General features: G+C 35.5%; 1 protein-coding gene across 1 annotated transcript; it reads right to left on the bottom strand.

The window, feature by feature from the left end:
• Positions 1–1,202: 1,202 nt before the first annotated feature.
• On the bottom strand, positions 1,203–4,150 carry LOC120149349 (glucan endo-1,3-beta-glucosidase 13-like). The gene is made up of 4 exons (XM_039162159.1): positions 3,931–4,150; positions 1,898–3,172; positions 1,582–1,615; positions 1,203–1,440 (listed from the first exon to the last, which is right to left on the bottom strand). The coding sequence occupies exons 1-4, from the start codon at positions 3,983–3,985 to the stop codon at positions 1,290–1,292; spliced, it is 1,515 nt and encodes a 504-aa protein (XP_039018090.1). The 5' UTR covers positions 3,986–4,150; the 3' UTR covers positions 1,203–1,289.
• Between the last annotated feature and the right edge of the window lie 15,098 nt (positions 4,151–19,248).

Genomic DNA, 19,248 nt, shown 5'->3' with positions numbered 1-19,248 from the left:
GGCAAAAGGATAACTTTTGCCCCTGTAGTAGATCCAATTTATCACTTTCGCCCTTATTGTATTTTCGCGTCAATTTAGCCTTCAAAATTGCTCAATTGCATCATTCTATACCTATCCCTAACTCAGAGCCCCAAAATATAAACTTTAAATCCTAAATCATAACCCCATAACTTCTAAACCAAAAACCCTAAACTCCAAACTCTAAATTAAGGATTATAATTTAGGGTTTAAAGTTAAGGGTAATGTATAGAATGATGTAATTAGATAACATTGAGAGCTAAATTGATGTGAAAATAAAATAGGGGCGAAAATGATAAATTAAGTCTACTATAGGGGTAAAGGTGACCCTTAAACCAAAAATATAATATATGATCATTTTATTTTTATTTTATTAATATATGATCACTTTCATTTTTTATTTAATTTTAGATGTGGTCACAACAAGTTAATTGGTGTTAATTAGGTGACATGGTATTTTGATATAAACACAGATTTGGTCTCTGTTATTTATATATTCTTTTAATTTAGTCATATTTTAAATAAATTAAAATAAATTCAATCCTCCGATGGAACCTAGGTCTCTTGGAAAATCAAACATGTATTCAACCATTGATCCAAGACTAATGTTTGGTCTAAAATAGACAACATGATATATATATATATATATATATATATATATATATGTATCTTAGTGAATAAATATTTAACTTAAATTCATAATATTATATATATATATATACTTTTATTTTTATATTAACTTGTTAAATATATTTTGTTATTAATTTAATTTTAAAATATTTTATTTTAATTTGTTAAAAATACTAGTAAATTAAGAGAATATATAAATAACAAGTATCAAATGTGTGATTTTATGTAATGACAGTTAACTCGTGGTGACCACATCTTAATTAAATAAAAACAAAAACGGTCATATATTATATTTTTTGAAACCAGTAATAAAACAAAAAATATTACGTAGTTAAACCTTTGTTTTATTGTCCACATTTTATTGATTAAACTTTTCTAAAATCTCATTGAACTTGAAAGAAAATAATTTTGATTTATTATTCTCATCGTTTGATGAATGTGAAACCGAAATTTATTGTTTTCTTTTATGGTTTTGTGTTTTGAGTAATCCATCGAAATATAAATGGAAACGAGTTTTTGATAAATGCACATTCCATATTTCTATTCAAATCGCAGCATTTACATTATCATCATCCTCTTACAGTCTTACACCATTTAATCATCCCTAGGAAAAAAATAAAATAAACATCCTCATCTGGCTTTCAGAATGATGCATCAAACACATTGCCCGGGTTTATGATAAATGAGATCAATGCCATTAGAAATAAACCAGGAACCCATGGGCACTCGGTACGTTCCGACCCTGATGCATTAGCAGCGAACGCAGTCGTGTTACTTGTGGTTTTGTTGAGCCTGCATCGTAACATAATTACAGCTTTAGTACATTTAACGTTGGATCCGGTCGATGATAGTCACATGGGTAAAGGGGGCGAAATGGAGGAATGGAAGAAAATATATTCGATACATGAGATGCTTAGGGAATATAAGCTTTACCCTCTAGCCGTCAGATAGATGCAATTGTCATAGCCTGCATATATAATTAAGAGAATTAGTTTCTTGGAAAGGAAGATCATCCTAAAACCAAATTCTAAACCGATCATCAAACAGATAATGGTTGTTTTCAAGACTTAAAATTCATGCCATCAGGCATATCGGGCAAGCTATTGTTTGTTTATCGAAACATGGTACAGAAAAGTTAACTTAAGCTAAGAATAACATCTTCGAGCCAGCTCAGTCAGTACAAATTGGGATGGATAAACATGTGCAATGCAATCTTTCAATCAGATTTTGAAGAAAATAATAGACTTACTGGGATCCTTGTCAACTTCGGCCCCATTTCCTCCAAAACTGCATGCGACGTCGGTGGCCCCATTTTGCTGGTAGTAACTGTTGAACGCAAAGGAGGCATGAGAAACTAGATTATCCGGCTCAAAACACGGTTGACTAGGCTGAATGGGGGAGCAATCCACATTACCGGGACCGCAAGCCCAATCTATAGCACTCTGCAAGTCCAGCTCAGAAGCCTTGCTAGAAGCGATGCACCATGTTGCTCTGTTTGAGTTGGTATCATTTGTGCTATTTGTCATATCGATGGCACCTTTTCCAGTGAAGTCGAGGTTATATACACTTGTTTTATCGGGATAGAATAGGCCCCAGTTTCTCTCTGATTCCAGTCCAGGCTTTCTGTTCTCGTTAAACAATGAGAAAATATAGGCATCTATCTCTTCACCGGGCTTGGCAGGAGTGCCGGTGCCGTTGATGACATGACGAATTAGATTGGTGTTATATGTCTGGGCATTGTCTGGAGTTGCAGCTCTCTCCTTCGGTGAACCTTTCGAAGGCCATCCAGTTTCCGTAACCATAACCCTAATTGTTTTGAAATTTAGAGCCATCAGGGCAAAATAAAGGGCATCTATCTGGGCATCGAACATGTTGGTGTAAAGTAGACCGGTGTTCGGATCTATGACTTCTGAGGATGACTGAAACAAAGCATAATCCAAAGAGATTTTTTTGGGAGAGTCTCTAAAAGCATAGTAAGGATATAAATCAATCATAAAAGGTGACTGATTCTCAGCTAGGAATTCCAACATAGGTTTCAAGAAAAATGCATGGCTACTATTGAAAGCCCCGGCAGAAGGAGGGAACGATCGGGACAAAACCCCTAGAGAATGCGCACTTGAAACTTTGATCTTCTTATGCAGACCAACCTTTTTCAATGCTGTTAGGACATTATGCATGGCAGGTACAACCAAGGCAGAGGCATTATCGGGGCTCTCAGTGACTTCAAGACCTACGGTGATGTATGTGATCTTCGTGGCAGGGTAGTACGGGAGGATGTTGTTATTTAGCCATGAATCTGCATTTGATTGGAACTGGGAGAATGCTAACAAGTCGGAATTCGGAACTCCAACCATAAGTTCAACTCCGGTGTTTGCAAAGGCTCTCAACACTTGGATATTAGAATCGTAAATCCGAAGGTACTTAATGTTGTGAAGTTTTACCAGTTGTGCTACTTTATCAGGTGTCGGAAGATCATCAGCATTCCTTCCGTAGCAAACTCCGACTATGCTCCCACGGCAGAAATCTGTCATAGCAATTGATATCAGACAAAAGTCCTCAACAAACAACAAAAATGAATCTTTCAGCAGCTAAAATGCAAGATAACCAATGTTTCAGAACATACAAAACGATTTTCAAGTTATCCTAGTCCAGAGATATCACATAGTCCAAAATTCGTAACATTCCCCACAAAAGATTTTCAAGTTCGAAATCGTTTTTAAAATCATTTCAGTAAACATTAAGGCATCTTAAATGCCAATGCAAGTAGCTAAAGCAATCCACACCTGTAGTTGAGTCGATTCTTTTAAGAAATGAACTAATGATCATCTATACTACACCATCTCTCAATTTTAACCATGTCCGATACCATCCTCAATATTTTCCATATCCGACACTCGGCCACAACTCCGACTCTCCCAGTATAGAAGACTATCAAGGGATCCACAGGCTAAAACATAGAATCTGATGTCATGCATGATCTTAAATACAAATGGATAACAGCTTGTCTACAAACATCTAACATATTTTACTATATGAAGGAAGAAACAGACAACCCAGAGATCAAGTAATCAAAACCAAGAATACCCAGATGAGAAAGAGAGTAAAAATGCAAGAAAACATTGAAATGCAAGCAGAATGCTAAAAAAAAGGTGAGATTTTTCAGATCAAAAGTAATGTGGGTGCTCAAAATCAAAGATTAATGCTTCAAATATGCAAAGATCTAAGCAAAGATGAATATACAAAAAGTTGAACAGTGTGGATATAAAGATAAGAGGGGCATACGTAAAAGTAAATGGAGGAAAGAAATTGCAAAGAGAAGCTTGAATCTTGAGGCCATTTTTCATCCAAAGAAGATTATTATCTTCTACTTGAATCCTAATGGGTTTTACTTTTTGCCAACGTTTTTATTCTAGTGAATCGAACTAAGCCACCAATGTTTTTGTTTATATGACACTCTCATTCCCTCTGCTCAGAAAAGCCCGAGAGTGAGCATTAATGGTTGATTTGGCTGGCTGCGCTTTTGATGCACCTTATTTTTTATTATTTTGTTGTTTTAGAGAGACTGACAGTGTTTCGGACCGGATTTTAGTATAATTTTTGTGAGTTCCATTTGAGAAAGCTTCTCGGTTCCGCTACTTTTTGCCCGTTGAGCATGTTTGTTCTCTTCTCTTTACGGAGAGAATATAATATACAACCTATTAAATGGGCCAACATTAGCACAAACAGCAAAGCGGATAAGAAAACAGGTTTTTTTTTACCCCAATAGGGCACCCACTTAAATTTTTTGGCCGACACCTCAAAAATTAATTTGGAATATATTGTATTTTTTACAGTCTAGAGCGAATTTATCATCTCGACATGATAAGTTTTATAGAATATAAATTTTATATTTAGGTCAATATTTTAATATTTCCTGTGAAACTCGAGTTCTATTAAAAAATATTTTTTTAGATTATTATGCGAATTTATTATTGGAAAGAAAAAATACACTAGAATTTGTCACGTTAAGGTGACAAGTTAATCTAGATTTTTTTTGTTCTCCAAAATGTAGTAGATTATGTTTAAAAGAATAATAAACTATGAACATTAGCTTAAACATTCAGAAATGCACATTAAGAAGAAAAAAACTACAAACTCAATACATTAACATAAGAACGTAAATAGGACTAACCTTACGAACACCATAAACATTAAATAAAATCATTAACATAACAATATTGATTGAGAAGTTTTAATCTTCGTAATCAGTAGATTGTCTGAGGTAAGATTAAGTTCTTTAATTCCCTATTCTTTTTGTTGTTTTCGTTCACGTACGAATTGGAACCATGCTTATGGGTCTCCATCATCTATGTTTTTTTCTTGGTCAATTGTCTGAGTTGGTGGGATATTCGAGCTGGAAGCAACATCCTCAATGGTATGAGCAAGATCGAGATCATCAAACTCTACAAACAAATCAACATTAGAGAAAGAGCGATAGTAATATGTCTCAATCATTCTAGCAAGGACTACATCATCGCTTAGATGAAACCTCATGCATGATAGTGTAAATCTATAATACAAGGAATATACTCTTCTACTGTTTCCGAGTAGAACTCTTGTTTCTATATTGAATTTCAACTCGTGTAGTTGAATTTTTTTGGGAAACACATGGTTATAGATTTGCAATCGTAAAAAAATAGTTGCACAAATAGTTGACATGTTTGAAAAAAAACTCAAGCTTTGGAAGTGAAAGATTGAAAGTATTTTTTTTGCTTCAATGACAGAGTAAAATGACTTTCAACTCACACATATTAATAGTTGCTAAAGATGATTAACTGGCCATTGAAAAGTTGGTGAAATGGGTCATTATTTGGCCTATGAGAAACACATGTTTTTTTACATGAAGTGATAAATGCACCACAAAAAAATTTTCTGATTTGAGTTGATACATCACTGAAAAGTTGCTAAAGATGACAAGACACCACTATTTCACATGTTGTCTAAAAAGTTGTTTAAATTATGCATTGAATGATCTCTAACAAGTTGTAGAAGATGATAATGCACTACTATTTCACCAATTTTCTAAAAATTTGTTTAAATTATGCATTGAATGACCTTTGAAAAGTTGCAGAAGATGATAATGCACCACTATTTGACCCATTTTTTGAAAAGTTGTTTAAATTATGCATTGAATGACCTCTGAAAAGTTGCAGAAGATGATAATGCACCACTATTTCACCCTTTTTTTTGAAAAGTTGTTTAAATTATGCATTGAATGACCTCTGAAAAGTTGCAGAAGATGATAATGCACCACCATTATTTGGCCACAGAGATGATATTTCACAAGAGAGTTGTTGAATAGTAATTAATAATTGGTCATATTTGTTTTAAATTGGCTCACTTCAGATGAATCTTCACAAGACTTGCTATTTTTACAATTGTATTGAACAAGCAAAACCCAATCTCTCTCTGAAGCTATGGCGAACAAGTTTTTCATAATCGTCCACCCAAATGGACAAGTTATCGAAACTGAAGATGGTGTTTAGTTCCTGTCACAGATGCCCGTGAATATGATGTTCCCGGTAGATGTATTTCATTGGCAATTGAAGATGAAAAAAATTAGAGGTTATGTTTTAAGTTTGAGATATCGACACATCATTTTAGAGACACCGATCAAATATGGAGCAATCTTGATCGATGATGATGACGATGTAACTCTTATGGTTGACCTTCATCAATCTTCCAATAATCAAATGATTGAGATTATTGTCTAAACTGTAGATGTTCATATTTCGTCAACTGCTGCACCGATGACCACAAAAGTAGAACAATTAGAATATTTAGATACCCTCGTCGGGTGATTCAGTGAAATCATTTATGATTTTAGCAATGACGATGAAATTTTTGTTCCACTTATATAGACGATGACATACCAATAATCGATGAATATGATATCACTGAGGTTGCTTCAGATGAACAAGCCTTTGATAGAGGGTGATCTCTGTGAGGCAGTTATTTCTCGTGGCCAATCAATACAAAATGCTCCGCCAGTTTGGGCACATCCACCAACAGCCATGCAAATAGAAAGTTCGTACCCCAAGATGCCTATTGAACCTATTTTCATATGACAATTTTAAGGGCAAAAATATTTTTAGACTAAATTGAATTTATTCAAAATTTTCAAAAATAATTCAAAGTCCATAAAACTTGAATTTGAACACAAAAATGATTTTCTTGAAAGAAGTATTGATATTTTTCTTATAGTATGATACTACATGAACAATATCGATATTGTTCTTGTAGTATCGATACCCAAGGTAAGGAAAGTATTGATACCCTCATAGTAGTACCGATACTGCTTATTGGTTTTAAATGTGTTCAGATTCCAATAGGTATTTTTGGTACTGATACTTAAAGGAGTATCGATACTACTTTGTATAGTAGTATATGTACCATGATCTCAGTACCGATACTCCCAGTCCAACGAGCGAAAAATGACTAGTTTTTATTAGTACAATATCGATACTCCAAGCCCAAATATTGATACTCCCTGGTTTGTAATTTTTGCAGCAATTAAGTCCCCAAATGGCTCCAACGCATCCCCAACCGCTAGAAACGGCTATAAACACATTCCAACATATAAAAACAAGTTGAGGTCACTTGAAGAAGGTTATACACACCTATCCAAGCATTGATCATCAAGAGAAAAGCTTTCATTCTTTATTGTTCATTTTCTCTTGTAAATAGTGTGTTTTTAGTTAGCTTAATTTGTAAACACTTTCCTTTGAGAGGTTTCTTGTTTACATTCTTTTTATCCTTTTGTAAAAGGGTTGGTTTGTAGTTTAGCCATTGAAAACTAAGGAGTTGTAAAAGGTTACTCTTGAGCCTAGAAAAAGAAAGAAAAAAATGAGTGAATTTGTTAAAAATCCTTAGTGTGGAGCTAAGGTAGTGGATGTAAACATCATTGAGGAAGTTGAACCACTCTAAATATTTGTATAATTTTTCTATCATTTCTCTCCATACTCCCAAATTTTTTATTTAGCCAATTCACCCCCTTTTGGCACTTTTTCAGTTGATTGATAGAGTATCATATATCTCAATAATTGGTATTAGAGTAGGTCATAAATTAACAGTTTAACAACCTTGTTTAGATCCTTGTTGCTCTCTATCAATTCTCGAAGTAACTGAGAAGATGACTTCAATATCCGACGCATACGAGCTTGAAGACTCTCATTCCATTCATAGGCCTCCTTACTTCAATACTGACAACTACTCCTATTGGAAGAATAGGATGATGTTGTTCATCCAAGCCACTGACCTCGTAGTTTGGGATGCCATCATCGACGATTCTCCTATTCCTCCAAGAAATCGAAATGAATAGACCAATGAAGACAAGAAGCTTGCCCAACTAAATGCCAAATTTATACACATCCTCTTTGTTCTCTTGGTCCGGATGAATATAGTAGAGTATCTTCATGCTTTAATTCCAAGGAAATTTGGGGCAAGTTGGAGGTGACTCATTAAGGAACAAGCCAAGTGAAGAAGTCAAAGATTGGCATTCTCAATCTCAACTATGAGAAATTCAAGATGAAGCCCGATTAAGACATTAAGACGATGTCTTATCGGTTCACTTCAATCATAAATGAGTTAAAGAACTTTGGAAAGGTTTATCCTAATGAAGAAGCAGTGAGAAAGATGCTTGCCTCATTGACTACATCATGGGAAGGTAAAACAACCGCCATTGAAGAAGCCAATGACTTGGAGTTGTACACCCTTGATGAACTAATAAGTTCTTTTCTCACTCATGAGGTGAAACTCCAAAATAAGAATAAAGAAAAAGAAAAAGAGAATAATAAGAAAAAGAATGAGGTGGGAATCACCTTCAAATCCATCAATAAGAGTAATCAAGACTCAAGTGAAGAGGTGGATGAAGATGAAGAGATGACCAAGCTCTTCAAAAGATTCAAAAAATTCATGTCTTCCAAAGAAAAAAAGTGAAGCATGAATTGATCAAGAAGAATGGTCCCCTAGTGTGCTTTGAGCGCCAAAGAACAAGACATTTCAAATATGAATGTCCTATTCTAAAGAAGAAGGGATCAAGCAAAAAGAAAGCATTCGTGGCAACTTGGAGTGATGAAGGCAACTCCGATGATGAAGTAGCCAACTTATGTCTCATGGCCATCGAAGAAGATTTAAGGGTATCTTTTGTCTCTTGTGATTTAAATTCTTGTTCATTTAAAGAGTTACAAGATGCCTATGATGAATTGTATTTATAATTTGAGACCATGAATTCGAAATATAAGAAATTAATTTCAACATTTAAAGTTGAAAATGATTTTCTTTTGAAAACAAAAATAGATTTTGAAAATATAAAATTTTGAAAATTGATTTTAAGATTTCAAAAGCAATGATTTAGAAAAACAAAATCTTGATTTAAAAGTTAAGCTTGAATGCTTAACAAAAGAAAAAAAAAATTTCTCAAAACAATTCATCATGTTTAAAAATGGCAAAGTACTCACATGCCATTTTCATGGTCACATGGAACATAATTGTCCTTTAAAACTTAGAAAACATTTTAAAATAGACATGTATGTGTTCCTAAGGGAACAGAAGACTTTTGCACTAACATTCAATCATCCAAAGTAATTTGGATACCCAAAGCTATATAAATGTCTCTTGTAGGTATGTGGGAGCAACGGTGTCACAAGTGAAGAAATTCAAATGCTCTAGCCACACAAAATGGGGAATGGATAGCCTCTAAGCTTAATGTTTTTGTTTTTATATATTTGTTGCATTTTTTTTTATGCATGCATGAGTTTTGAACATAAATGATTATATGTTATTTTTCCCTTCTCATGTATATTAAATATGTTATGGTGAACATTTTAAAGTTTAAATAATTTTTCATATTTTTTGTTCATCATAATGATTTTTTGGTCAAATATGTTTTTAATGTTTTGTTTTGACAAGCTTTTATTTTTGACTTTAAATTTAAATATTTACGCATATGGTTTTATTGCAAATGATGTATCTCTAACAATTGTTATCAAATTTTCAAATGCATAACATTTTTGGATAGCTTTATACATATAAACTTTAATGTTTTATATTAATATTGCATAAAGTAATATAGACTTGGATTTATTGGATTTCATGTCTTACTAACATGTTTGTTCATCATTGTTGAAATTCAATTTTTTAGGTGTAAAGCCTTTAAAGTTAAGTTCTTTTTAGAAATCATTTGTTGAGGGGGAGGTTTTGATTTTTCAATTGATTTTACGTTAAAATTTCTACTTACTCTCCATTGTAATTTATGAACCTAAATGTTTGAATTATTTTTGATATAACAAAAAGGGGGGAGAAGTATATGTTTGAAAAATTCAATTTCAAGAATGAAAAAGGGGGAGCTTTAATATCTTTCCAAAATATTACTTTTTTCTTAAATGTTTTATTAAGGAGAAGTTTTGCCTAAACCATTTTTCAAATGTTTTGCTATACCAAAAAGGGGGAGATTGTTGAACCTATTTTGATATAACAATTTTAAGGGAAAAAATGATTTTAGACTAAATTGAATTTATTCAAAATTTTCAAAAATAATTCAAAGTATCGATATTTTTCAAATGATTTTCTTGAAAGAAGTATCGATATTTTTCTTATAGTATCGATACCACATGAACATTATCGATATTGTTCTTGTAGTATCGATACCCTCATAGCAGTATCGATACTGCTTATTGGTTTTAAATGTGTTCAAATTCCAGTAGGTATTTTTGGTACAGATACTCAAAGGAGTATCGATACTACTTTGTATAGTAATATCGATACCATGATCTCAGTACAGATACTCCTAGCCCAACGGTAAAAAATGACTAATTTTTATTAGTACAATATCGATATTCTAAGCCTGAGGATCGATAATCTATGGTCTGAGCAATTTAATTTTTACAATAATTAAGTCCCCCAACGGCTCCGAAACATCCCCAACGACTAGAAACAGCTACAAACACATTCCAACATATAAAAACAAGTTGAGGACACTTGAAGAATGTTACACACACCTATCCAAGCATTGATCATCGAGAGAAAAGCTTTCATTCTTTATTGTTCATTTTCTCTTGTAAATAGTGTGTTTTTAGTGAGCTTAATTTGTAAACACCTTCCTTTGAGAGGTTTCTTGTTTACATTCTTTCTATCCTTTTGAAAAAGGGGTTGGTTTCTAGTTTAGCCATTGAAAACTAAGGAGTTGTAAAAGTTTACTCTTGAGCCTGGAAAAAGAAAGAAAAAATGAGTGAAGTTGTTAAAATATTTAGTGTGGAGCTGAGGTAGTGGATGTAAACTTCATTGAGGAAGTTGAACCACTCTAAATATTTGTATAGTTTTTCTATCATTTCTCTCCATACTCCCAATTTTTTTATTTAGCCAATTGACCCCCTCTTGGCACTTTTCGGTTGATCGATAGAGCATCATATATCCCAACAATGCCTCAATATCGTCAAGTAGTTGCAATGTATGAGATAAACTATGATGCCATGAGGAATCCTGAGATTCATGATATGCTTGATATATGCGCAACCTATTGGGGGACCTCATATGAAGTATCGACAGAGTTTGGAGTTGGGTTACAGTATGAGAGTAAGAATGATGCTCAACTAGTTGAGAAGGAGTTTTGTATCGAAGCTCATATGGAATTCACCATTGTGGAGTCTGACCAGAAGACATATTTTGTTAGATGTATTAACAACAATGTCTGCTGTAAGTGCAAGATACGTGTCACATACCTACAACGAAAGATGTTGTGGGAAGTGACAAGGTTCCACAACCAGCACAGTTGCACGTTCAGCTCCTTCACACAAGACCACAAACACTTAGACTCTGATGTCATTTATGCATACGTAAAGCTACTGGTGGAGAAAAATCCAAGGATCTCGATATCAATGAGTGTGGAATCAATACATAATAAATTTGGGTATATTCCATCTTATTACAAGTCCTGGATGGCCAAACAAAACTATGACACTATTGTACGGTGATTGGGATCAGTCATACAATGAACTGCCATATCTGTTGCACACAATGAAATATTTCATCCCAAGGACCATTGTTCACTCCTACACTTATCCTGCAACCACATTTGATGGACAAATTATCCCTAGGAAGAGAGTTTTCGGAGGCTTGTTCTAGGCTTTCAAGTCACAAATTGAATGTTTTTGTTACTGCAAACATATGGTTCAAGTGGATGACACTTTTTTGTACGACTTATACAAATATATCCTTATGATAACAATTGCACAAGATGGTGACAGAAACATCTTCCCCAATGCCTTCGTCATCGTTAAAAATAAATCCGAGAAAATTTGAAATTTCTTTCTGTCAAACATGCGCTCTCATGTTATCACTCAAAATAGGGTTTATATGATCTCAGACCATTCACCTAGGTTGTTGGCCATGATTAACAAATTGGGAAGTAGGTGGTCTTCTCCGCATGCATTTCTGCGTATTGCATATTTTATATTGCTTCAAATGCTATGACGAGGTTCAACAATAAGAAGATAAAGAAAGAGATTATCAGCATGGGTACCTTATTCAGTTTTACCCTTAGTTTTTTGGTCTTGGTCTTCATTTAAAATTATTATACTTACATGTAACTATTTTTTTAGGCTACGCATTACTACAACCGAGGTTTCATTCAAGATTGGAAATTTGTGAAACTATGAAGAAGAGGTGTATAACTTTGCAGTTGAGATACCCCGGTAAATATGCACACATGTATATGATGATGAATGTAGATATTACGGTCATATGAAAACCAATCTTGCCGAGTGTATCAATTCATTGCTAAAAGGGACTAGACATATTCTAGTGACAAGTATTGTTTGGGAGACATACTTCAGATTGGGTAAAGTTTGGGCAGACAAAAGTGCCCAGGTACAGGCAATGCTCAACGAAGGTAGAAATTGGGCTCCATATCTGGAGAAAGAAATGACCAAAAATCAAACTCATGAAACATCAATTTATGTTCGTAATTTCACTAGACTGTAATCTGATTATATTATCCAAGCACTTGTTCGACCATATGAGGGTGGGACTTCTGCCACATATACCAATAATCTGAATAGAAGATGGTGTGATTATGGTCGATTTCAAGCCTTCAGATACCCATGTGCTCACACGGTTGATGCATGTATGCATTTGAATGTAGACCCATGCATTTACGTTGATGATTGTTATATCTTGCATACTATGCCCAACATATACAGTTACGAGTTTAAGTATCTCCCGAACGATGCTTATTAGCCATCTACTGTCTCTACAGAATGGTTGTCCAGTCCGCAATTACAAAGGAAATTGAGGGATAGTCCTAAATCTACTCATATTCATACTAATATGGATGACCTTCAAAGAGAGCAAGGTCTACCGAAGCTATGTGGCCACTGTAGAGGTAAAGACCACAATAGGAAGCACTGTCCACATCTCCCAAGATATCGAGCAGGTCAATAAATCCTTTGTAATCGTATTCCCATGTTGTACCGATTTTACAAATATCAATGATAATTTTACGAATATTATTCCTATAACTGCATGTTTTGGTTCTCCTATAAATCTATCAACTAACCCAACTCCTATTTATAGTTAAAATTTAAGGAAATGAACGATGGAACTCGTCACCTCTACGTGATGAGTTCCAGTGTATTTTTTCTTTCCAACAATAAATCCGCATAATCATATGGAAAAAGATTTTTTAATAGAATTCGTCATGTCGAAATCCTCACGGAATATAAAAATTATATCCCGTGGAACTCGTCACGTTGAGGTGACGAGTTTGCCCTGAAATATGGAACGAAAATCACTATTTTAAGAGTGATAGGGGTAGGATTTGTCACATTGGTCTTCACAGTGATAGCAATTGGCTTCACAACTCCGTATGCAGGTTTAGTGTACTCTGACGTGCATACCTCATCATATTTCCTTTCTTCAACATTTTCAAAGAATTCAATCTCTTTATTTCCATCATTGATTTAATTAAAGCTATGAACTTGTGACAATGCTAAATCTCATGCCTTTCATCCTTGTAAAAATTGCAAAACAATCCACTTTCATCCTGATCAGAAATCAAATTTTGCTTAATCAAACTAGCACCTGTAAGCTGCTCAAATACCCATCCGAGTGGGGACTTGACCTCAGACACGTGCCTCTTCCTTTTTCTCCTACTCTCTTTTTGAATAACGTTTACTTCTTACCCACCATGATTGGGCAATGGGTTCTTCACAACATCAGGAGAATTAAACTCCAACAACCCAATATCAATCAAGTTCTGCACCAGCTTTTTGAAAGACAAAAAATTTTCAATCGAGTGCCCCACAATATCTACATTATATTCACATCGTGCATTCACGTCATACCACTTCGAATAAGGCAGTTGAAGTGGTTTAAGATGGTATGGATGAACCATGTTGGATTTGAACAATGATGCATATAACTCAGCATAAGTAACTGGAATTGGTGTGAACGTTAATTTCTCAACTTTTCTTCTTTGACCTTGATACTCGTCTTTATTGTGTTAGACTCTGCACCCACAGCCTTTGGTTGAGAAATCGTGACATTATTTGAATAATCCTTGTTGTAGGTGGTGGTAGTATTTACTTAATTGTCTCTCTTCTTAAATACCCGATTCTCTCCACCCTCAATTTTCCACTCTTGATAGTTGCCTCTATCAGCTCGCCCGAGATCACCATATCAGAGAAACTCCTTGAGGCACTTCCCAACATGCGGTCTAAGAACTGTGGTTTCCTTCTCTAAAGGTGGTGGCCGAACCTGTGCAGCCAAATCTCTCCATCTTTGGGCGTATTACCGGAAACTTTCATTGGGCTTCTTTTCCATATTCATTAGGGCTACCCGGTCAGATATCATGTCAGTGACGTGTATATACTACTCCAGAAATGACCTAGGCAAGCCTTTCCATGATACAATGTTCACACGGCTCAACTGGGCGTAGCACCGGGCTGCATAGCCGGTGAGACTGTCTTGAAAAAAATGAATAAGCAACTTCTCATCATGCAACAAACCATAAATCTTTCTACAGTACATTGTGAGGTAAGTAGATGGGCAACATGCACCATTATCCTTCTTAAATTTAGGAGTTTTGAATTTGTGTGGAAGAACCAGATCAGGTGCCAGGCTGAGCTCTCAGGCATCCATACCATATTCATCAATTGAATTCATCATCTTGACCTTCTCTTGTAGTTTCTTGTAACATCTTCGTATTGTTTAACTAACTCAGACTTAGCCTTTTCAGCCTCGGTAAGCAAATTGAAATAAGGGATTTCATTATCAAGGTACTCAACATTGTCATTGAGGTGCACAAGGTGTGCTGCAAACGCTCCAGCTGCTTTAATTTGGATTCCCCCTTCGGGTAACACATTTTCAAGCTGATCCCTCATATGAGCTAATGAACCATGATCAACCGTGTTGGATTCTTTGACATTACCCTTTCGCTTAGGGTCTACTCCAAGTAATGCGGAAATCTGATATACCACATCTTTTTAGACTGGGCCACTTGGTCCCTTAGGTCATTTTGGATGTTCTCTAAATGAGTTTCTAGGCGTTTCTAAGCCTCTTAAAGTTCTCTCAATTTATATTCAATGTTCTCTTTGGCTTTCCCCCGAGTATTATATGAGTAAGAAGTACTTTTACTAGGAGCCAAAATATCTTCAAATGAAAATCTCTATTATTAAAAATCTTTAATGAGTGAACGTATAAATACAAATGAATGTTAGTAATAAAACAATAAAAATGTAAAATGCATGAATGCAAGAGGTATCGATCTCGGAAAGTCAATTATCATAGAACCACTTTTGAAACAAAAACAAAGTCTCATACACAATGATTCCCCACTACAAGTACGATCTAGCCCTCCTACTCAAGTCTACAATCTCGGTAATCAATGACAAAACTCTCTGCCTAGTCTTTGTAATCGAGTTAAAGTAATGCTCCACTATCCTAGCTCAGGCGGCCAACTCTCCCAAATATTGAGCGACCTCGCTTATCTGAATCAGTGCCTCAATGACGATGCGCTCCCTAGCAATATTTTAGTCTTCGTAGGAATCTATCGCCTTCTTTTTCTCGTCCTGAGCGTTACTAATAGCGTGCTTAAGATCGGATACTTCCTCTTGGCAATGATGCAACTCCTTCTCGAGGCCATGAACCCTACATCATAAAGCAATCCTCTGTTGTAGACTCTCACTGAGATACCTCGGCTCTCGAAATAAATCTTATTCGAGCTTAGTGATGTACCTCATGAACTCATTGTTTTTAGCTCGAGACTGAGCTAGCTACTCGTCATTCCTCTGTCGAGCCTCCTGTACCCTCATATTCAAAGTCGCAATATGGTCAACCTTGTCTTGGTTCCTCAAGATCCAAGTATGAGTAATTCCTCACTGTATTCCAAGCTCAGTCTCCCTACGCTTCCTCTCGAGGTCTAATATCGCATAATCAACCTCCAAGTGCTTGATCCTCTACGCTCTGATGTCGAGCTTTGCCAGTAGCCGACTCACCTCAGCCTTAAAATCTTTCAGCACAGTGCTACCTTTGCTTTCTTATCTTTATCCTGGTGACCTGATCGTTCACCTTTTGAAGTTCTCTATTCAAACCCTAATCTGGCAACCATCATCCTTAGACTCTATGATCTGGTGCCTTCTATTTTCTTCCAACTCTTCAATAGTCTTTCTTTGACGTTCGACCTCAGCCTCTAACTCTTGAGTCCACTGCACATAAGTCTGTTGGATCCAACTGCAACATTGGTCTTCTCCAAACCTTGTAACATTTCCTCAAATCCTCGTGGTCTGACTCGAGCTGATCATTTCTCTTTCTTATCATCTCAAATTAAGCTGCGTGAAAATAAACATTGAGACCTACAACAAATCTCTCATACTCGAGTTGCTCCAACTTCACAATCCACTTGACTCTTTCAGCCTCAAACTCGGTCCTAACGATCTCATCCTCTGACGGGATGACATATACCATTTTCTCCATAAGAACAACCTCACCTAAGTCAGGAAGATGAACCTTATCATTTGATCGAGTGTGCCTCCACTGCTAATAGTCGAGCGTCACCATAATTTCACTTGGCTCTGCTCGAGTGTGAAACATCTTTTTCCAAGACTCAATTGACTTGCAAAGGTTATTCTTGTAGTCGTTTTCCTGGAAAGCAAAGTCAGAAGTAGATAGCCCAAAGTAGCTGGAATGAACCTACGACCCCCAAATTACCTCAATGCTAACAATGGAGCATAACTTGCAACTCCCCAAAGTCCAAGTAGAACAACCCAATTTCTATCACCAACTCAAAAAACAAACTCTAACTAGATCTGCCACGAGGCACGCCAAAACTACATCCAAGTCCTGGAGGTTTCGGAGCGCTCTAATCCAAGTATCCTTGTCAACATGAGGCCACATCTGTTCCATAAATTCCTTCATAGGCGAGTACTGCATGCTGAAGTGGTAGTAAGAGGCACTATCGATTTTCCAAAAATGACTACGAATCTAGATGTATAACAACTGAGTGCACCCCAGAAATTGACTGCCCCCAACTCTTCGACAAACGTTCAGGGATCGAAAGGTTTGAGTTAAAGTAACAGGAGCTGGGTTCACTTTTCTTGAAAACTAATCAAACAAATCAACTACAGCTGCCTCAATGTATCCCAAGGCCTTCAGGAAAATAACCAGTCCATAAATCCCCAAAGCTAATAAGTTCAGCCGAACTTGCTCATTTAGATACTGAACTAGGATCTCTTTAATGTTGTTCCAGGTGATGCCGTCACCTTCGCCCTTATGCCTAGTCCGAGAAATGACTCATTCTTCGTGCACCCTGGAGATCCTGGTTAATTTGATGCGAAATGGTTGAGGCTTGATTGATTTGCAGTATAATTAACGTCCTAAATCCCCTCATTATGTACCAAAGAGATGTACTCCTCCAAGGTGGGTATCAAATCTATCCGGTTACAGGTGAAGCAATGGTAACTCGAGTTCCAGAACTGGATCAGAGCTCTAACCAGATCATCCTCTACCTCGACAGCTAGGAGGTAGGCGATATCACCAAAACACTGCTGAAACTTCTGCCTCATCTTGGGTCCCCACTGTTCCTAGATCTCGCGTAAATCAGATATGTCATTTTTCAAAGAAATCGACGTATAATCAGACAGGTTGGAGACGTGATCGGTCGACAAACCATCTCCCCTTTCCCTATAGAGCCTCGGACCATGGTGTACCTCTACACTGGTAACCATCTGAAGAACGTTCTTATTTTCCATTTAACAAGCCTTCTATTTTCACAGCTGACTAAAGATTCAATACCTCTGTTTATGAATGATGCAATAAACAAAAGGAAAATGAAAGCAAAGAAAAACAAAGAAAATGTAACACCCAACCCGTATCTGACCCGGATACGAATCCGTGGTGTCACATTAACTTTTCAAATCATTGACTTTTTAAAAGTAATTACAAATTTAAAACTTGTATTTCTATTAAAATGGTTGAACCAATAATTGAGAGTAAATATTAAAAATTCAAACTCACACTGGAAATAAATACTTAATAATTTACATAAATACAATAAAGTATGATTACAAAATTGATCAGAGCATATCCATTTAATGGTGATACATGCCAACAATATTTACAAAGTGAACATAAACCTACAATTCCAAATGGTTTTGATATGATCTTCCCAGTGTGTGTCGTCATTTCCTAATCTTCACACTTCCGATCTCTTTGAACCAATGTGTGAAACATTCACACGCTAAGTCGTTGACTTAGTGAGGTAATAATGAGTATAAAAGAAAATATTTGAAAATAGTTTATCATTCAATCCATATAATACATTTCATACTGAAATCAATATATATTTTATGATAAAACATATAAAGTTACTCATAATTCAACTCGTATCATTTTATTCTTTAAGCCCAATGCATAACACTGAGAATTCAAGGTATCTTAGTACATTGAGGTTGCGCACTAATGCAGCCACCACTGCGCATATAAATTACACCGAAGAGCCACATAGAATTTTTCCCGAAGGACCGCGTAGAATTTGTCCCGAATGACCACATAGAAATGTCATGAAGGACTACATAGATTGTCCCGAAGGACCGCGTAGAACCCTCGACTCTTGGCATTCCAACTATACCTCTAATTCTCATACATATACATTGGCTTTAACTTTATAATTATTCTTCATTTCACTATTTAAAGTGTATCTTAATCGCGTAGTGTACATTCTCGTAGATTACTTTCACGTAGGACATTTTCGTGTAAAGCATATTTACATATCATCTATTCACATTCAAGTACATGTATAAATAAAAACATAGCTTTATAAATATAACTTGAATCAAACATTATAAAATAATGCATGAAAGAAATTAAACAAGTCGTCATCCTCTCTAACATGAAATAAATGAGTTGCACACACCTTTTCCCCACGTAAGTTCTAAACGAATCCTTTTACCTTTTTCTAAATCTCTTTGCTATATTGCCTTGACCGATACGTTTCCGATCCAAATCTATGCGTAGATATATCCAATATCAATACACTTTACAATAAAGTATATCCAATTAGCATTTAGA

Source organism: Hibiscus syriacus, unplaced genomic scaffold (assembly GCF_006381635.1).
Source record: "Hibiscus syriacus cultivar Baekdansim isolate YM2019G1 unplaced genomic scaffold, ASM638163v2 tig00111002_pilon, whole genome shotgun sequence".
Taxonomy (NCBI): domain Eukaryota; kingdom Viridiplantae; phylum Streptophyta; class Magnoliopsida; order Malvales; family Malvaceae; genus Hibiscus; species Hibiscus syriacus.
Note: the sequence above shows the minus strand (reverse complement) of the source record. Positions and strands in the feature narration are given on the sequence as shown.

What these genes read in the sequence shown, in the direction of transcription:
- LOC120149349 (XM_039162159.1), bottom strand. Translation starts at nt 3,985, where the DNA reads ATGGCCTCAAGATTCAAGCTTCTCTTTGCAATTTCTTTCCTCCATTTA. An exon ending in TTTCCTCCATTTACTTTTAC is followed by an intron (nt 3,173 to 3,930) that starts GTATGCCCCTCT and finishes TTGCTATGACAG; the next exon opens with ATTTCTGCCGTGGGAGCATA. An exon ending in ATCTATCTGACGGCTAGAGG is followed by an intron (nt 1,441 to 1,581) that starts GTAAAGCTTATA and finishes GTTACGATGCAG; the next exon opens with GCTCAACAAAACCACAAGTA.